Below are 4,279 nucleotides of genomic sequence, written 5' to 3' on the forward strand. Positions count from 1 at the left end.
CTCCAGCCAAATATTATTCAAACTCAATAAGGCTACAAGACAGCACAACACAGATATTTCTGCAGTTATTTTTAACACTTGTCTTGACAAGGATAATTCCTCCTGTGCTTAATCCCAATGGGGTGGTGAACTACCTTTGCAGCAAACATTGGGGGGGAATCAAAAAGACGGAAAGCGGACTGCATAAATTAAATCAACTTTATTGGTATGAAAAATATTGTATATTTACAGCATTTACACATAGCATCAGGCTGCTCTTCTTGAATACAGTGAGTGGTTGGATTGCCAGATCGGATGCATCCACTAGAAGCCAGGTGGCGCTATGCAGCAGTTTACAGCCTGGCACATTTCCAACCTTCAGCATACTTTTAACCTCAGTCTCCTAGCAATGGATTGTAAAATATGAGTGATTAAAGGGTTTATTTCACTTTTCTTTTCTTTTTCTTTTTGTAGAAACCAGCAGTTGTGTTCCAGCAACAGAATAAATAAAGGGGGTTTATGTAGCTTACATTTACCTGATTAGATTAATTCAGTCCATTCAATGAAAAAACCCTCACCCCAGGGATGAATAAGAGAAAAATAACATTTTAAAGTAAACCGATTGTGACATTGAACAATCTTTACATTTGCTGATGACCCAGGAACCCATTAGGAGGATCCCAACACCTGTCTCACTGAGGGAATATGCACTCCTCTTCTATGTATATTATAACCAGGCCTCTGCCTGTCAAAAAGTCTCAACTCCCCATATAGGCTGCAACTGGAACCTTTTGGGGTCTTTTATGCATTTTTGACAGCGCTTGTAAGCACCATTAACTAGCAGCACAGAATGGCAGGTAGCTCAGACACTTTTGTCTCTAAAGCCTCAGATTATCTACGTGTTGCACAGGTCTGTGTGGCAGGAGCCGTTCCTTGGTAAATATCTTCAGTCAGTAGGGGCTGACCCCTTTGGCTTTAGGAAGCATGTAGCCGGTTGGCGATGCTCCGCTGGTTGAGTTTATGGGTCTTGTAGATGATGGTGCTCTGGGTCACGGCATCTTTTTCATGAGTCAGCTTTTCCTCCTCATCCACCGCATCACTCCGTTTCTTAACCTCAACAGTTCTCTGCTCTTTGGCCAACATGAAGACCATCTCTGAGTCCATGGGTTCACCGCAGGAGAAAGGGTGACACATGGCCTCGACCAGACTGATGAGCGTCCCTAATACTGCAAACACAGAACCCACCAGATAGACCTTCAGCAAACCACGACTGGGTTTCTGGCTCAGCACCTCTTTGGCGAAGGGGATCAGATCCTGCATGCTGTCCATTTACGATGGCTGAGACGCAAAGATGAAGGTTGTATGAAGACCTGTTAAAAATGAACAACATTAGATGGTTTCCCAATTTTCAGAGGTAAAATATTTCACAATCATTGTCAATGCAATACCAGTGGCTATTTAAACTCTTAATGCAGCCATCCAAAATGAACATATTGACTTACTGTGATGTGCGTTGTAGTTTGTTCTAGTCACAGGACCTACTCCTACTCATGAGCTGCAATTTGTGGCAAGAACATACCTTTACTGGATACTGCTGTGATTTATAGCCCCACTGTCTCCACCCAGGAGTGACAGCTGCTAAATATTCATGATGCAAGGAGGACCTCTGAGCCAGAAACTTTCACCCAGTTGTGTGTAGGGTTATTTTACTAGTGTTCCTTCTCAAAAGGCATCAGAGCATCTGTCGTAAGTTCATTGTGATTGCTGTACTTTGAGAGATTCACAGAAACGTTCTCAGAATGTATGTGTGTGTGTGTCTGCCTTTCCTGCTTGGACCACAACCATTTTATTATTTAATTCTTCCTTTATTTTGAGCTCAATAAGCATGGTATAGTTTTGCATATGCATCTTTTACGGTTGTGATAGTAGGAAACGACAAGGAACACCGGGCTAAGTCCCTCTTAGCCAGGTGGCTTATGTAGTTGGTCCTGTCACAAAAGGGGTCTCCATGAACACATGTTGCCATGACAACACACACAGACCAACAGTGTGAGTATAACATCAGGGTTGACTGCTGAAAACCAATATTATCTCAGCTCCTGACCTGGTTTTGTGTCCTCCAGTACTTTTCTTCAGAGCTCAAGACCTCATCTGTGCTGTCAATGTGAGAATGTCTTCACTTGTTTTATTTAGTGGCAGCATGGTGTCTGGTGAGATTAACTTTCTCTATTTGCATGTTTTTCATTAAACTAGAGGAAGCTAAACTGATTCCACTGCCACATTTTATCTGTAGAATGTTTCTTGGTTAGCAGAAAAAGCCCAGCCTCTCAGCTATGCTTTCAAAACCTTTATCCCTAGTATCAAAGTTCACAGTTCACTGTACTTCTGCCTGAGAGAAGTACAACTAAATCATAGAGATCAGAGATCAGATCATATTTAAAGGACTACTGCAAACAAAAAGAGAAAAAGCTATATTCAGCTCTATTCTGTCATAGGTTAAAATGACATCAAAAGACTAAAATAACAAACACACATGAGCACATGATGTTTCTCAGTTGTCTGTTGTCAGTTGTTGCACTACAGGTGAATCTTCCATATCAAGAGTGCCCAAATCAGGGGAAAGGTTGTGTAAACCCGGTCCCCATGCATCCTGACCTGAGGTCACAGTGGAAGCACACAGCCGACCACAGGTCTCACGCACACTCATGATGCTGACTAACAACGAGTAGCACAGGAAGTGCAGAGACGTGACGGCACGATGCCCATCAAACAATCCCTGATTGCATCCACTTCACATCTTTATTCAAACACAAACAGGGAATTAACTTTCCATCCATTCTAGACCTCAATAACTTCTAATTTATGAAAGAATGACACAGATGTAACCAATAGCCCAGATGTGCCGCCTCTCAGAGCCCTGCAGTACCTGCTGGCCACAGGGATGACTTACTGGCACACCTAAATGAGACAGACCCATCATTATATTCATCAGGGTTACTCACACTGGCGTGTGTGACAAAGCAATGTATTAAACTCTGCCCCCACCAGAAGCACCTCTGTGTGTGTGTGTGTGTGTGTGCAATCGATCTCTTAGTTTCTCCACATCGTTTAGCTACAATAACAACATGTAAGGGAGAAACATTTACGGATTCAGGCTCAAAGTAAATATATTCAAGTATATTGTGTGGTTGTAATTAGCCCCCCCTCCTGATATATGTTTCCTGGCTTATGTGCTCTGCGTTGATGTTTATCACCTTATCACACAAGTTCAATAAAGCAGCCTTTGCTCTGTAACCAAGACAGAGAGGAAACAGCAGGCTGTTACTATCCGCTGTGGGGAAGGCGTGACGGTGCTTGTCTGGAACTGTACCTGCACACTGCTCTCTGAGTGTGTTTGCTTGAGTCCCGTCAGAAGACACACCCTGTACTTGGACTTAGTCAGTGTGTCTGTGGAGGACGGGAAAAAACACACACGCACTTCTGGCCCTCGGGCTACCGTTTCTGTAGAAAGAGGCGCTGCTGCACACCGCTTGGCAAAGCCTCATCACTGCCTGCGGGGCATGTGATGTGTCTGGAGAAGGAGGAGTGCCCCCCCCCCCACACACACACACCACTCATACCTGTGCGGTTTTCTGAATAGACCAGGGTCAAACCAGGGTCTTAACAGCGGCATTTGTTATAGATAACTAGATAATTTTAGCTATAACAAATAAATCAAATGGCTATGGATCGATACTCCTGCATCATATCCTGACATTTAGGTTAGGATTTGTCTAGGATTTGTCGAGACATGCAAGTTCAAATTCTGGCATTCAAGGAATTTCCGTGTCTGTCTGTCATCCGGAACCGAGACAAACGTCCACACAACCTGCTCGTGTTCTGCAGCCAACCAACTAAAACCAACGTGCCGCCAGTACGGACAGTTTGGGCTGTAACTACACAAGAAAGGAACATACTTTGATGTTGTGTATGAATGGTACACGGTGTGCGGTGCTTGGTGTCACATATCAGCATTGCATCATAAATCAGTCTCTATCCCTCTGTCCTAAACTGAGCTATTTCAATTTCTGATGTATTATTTGATTTGGTCAGATATAGTGTGCATCCATAGCACACTGAGAGGTCAATAATAACCAGTCATGAAGTCAAAAGTAGTAATATAATATCACACCTTATTTAAGTTTGTGGCTGTGTCTTTGTCTGCCCGCCTGTGTGTGTGTGTTGATTCATGTAGAGAGGGCGTGGAGGGGAAGGGTGTGACTCTGACAAACACTGTATCACAACGTCCAGGTGAGACCAG

The 4,279-nt window shown here is 43.6% G+C and overlaps 1 protein-coding gene across 1 annotated transcript; it reads right to left on the reverse strand.

The window, feature by feature from the left end:
• Positions 1–184: 184 nt before the first annotated feature.
• On the reverse strand, positions 185–1,575 carry LOC119230206 (G0/G1 switch protein 2-like). Its single transcript, XM_037491278.2, has 2 exons — positions 1,482–1,575; positions 185–1,349 (listed from the first exon to the last, which is right to left on the reverse strand). The coding sequence occupies exon 2, from the start codon at positions 1,306–1,308 to the stop codon at positions 955–957; it is 354 nt and encodes a 117-aa protein (XP_037347175.1). The 5' UTR covers positions 1,309–1,349; positions 1,482–1,575; the 3' UTR covers positions 185–954.
• Between the last annotated feature and the right edge of the window lie 2,704 nt (positions 1,576–4,279).

The sequence above is a fragment of the Pungitius pungitius genome, chromosome 8, assembly GCF_949316345.1.
Source record: "Pungitius pungitius chromosome 8, fPunPun2.1, whole genome shotgun sequence".
NCBI lineage: Eukaryota > Metazoa > Chordata > Actinopteri > Perciformes > Gasterosteidae > Pungitius > Pungitius pungitius.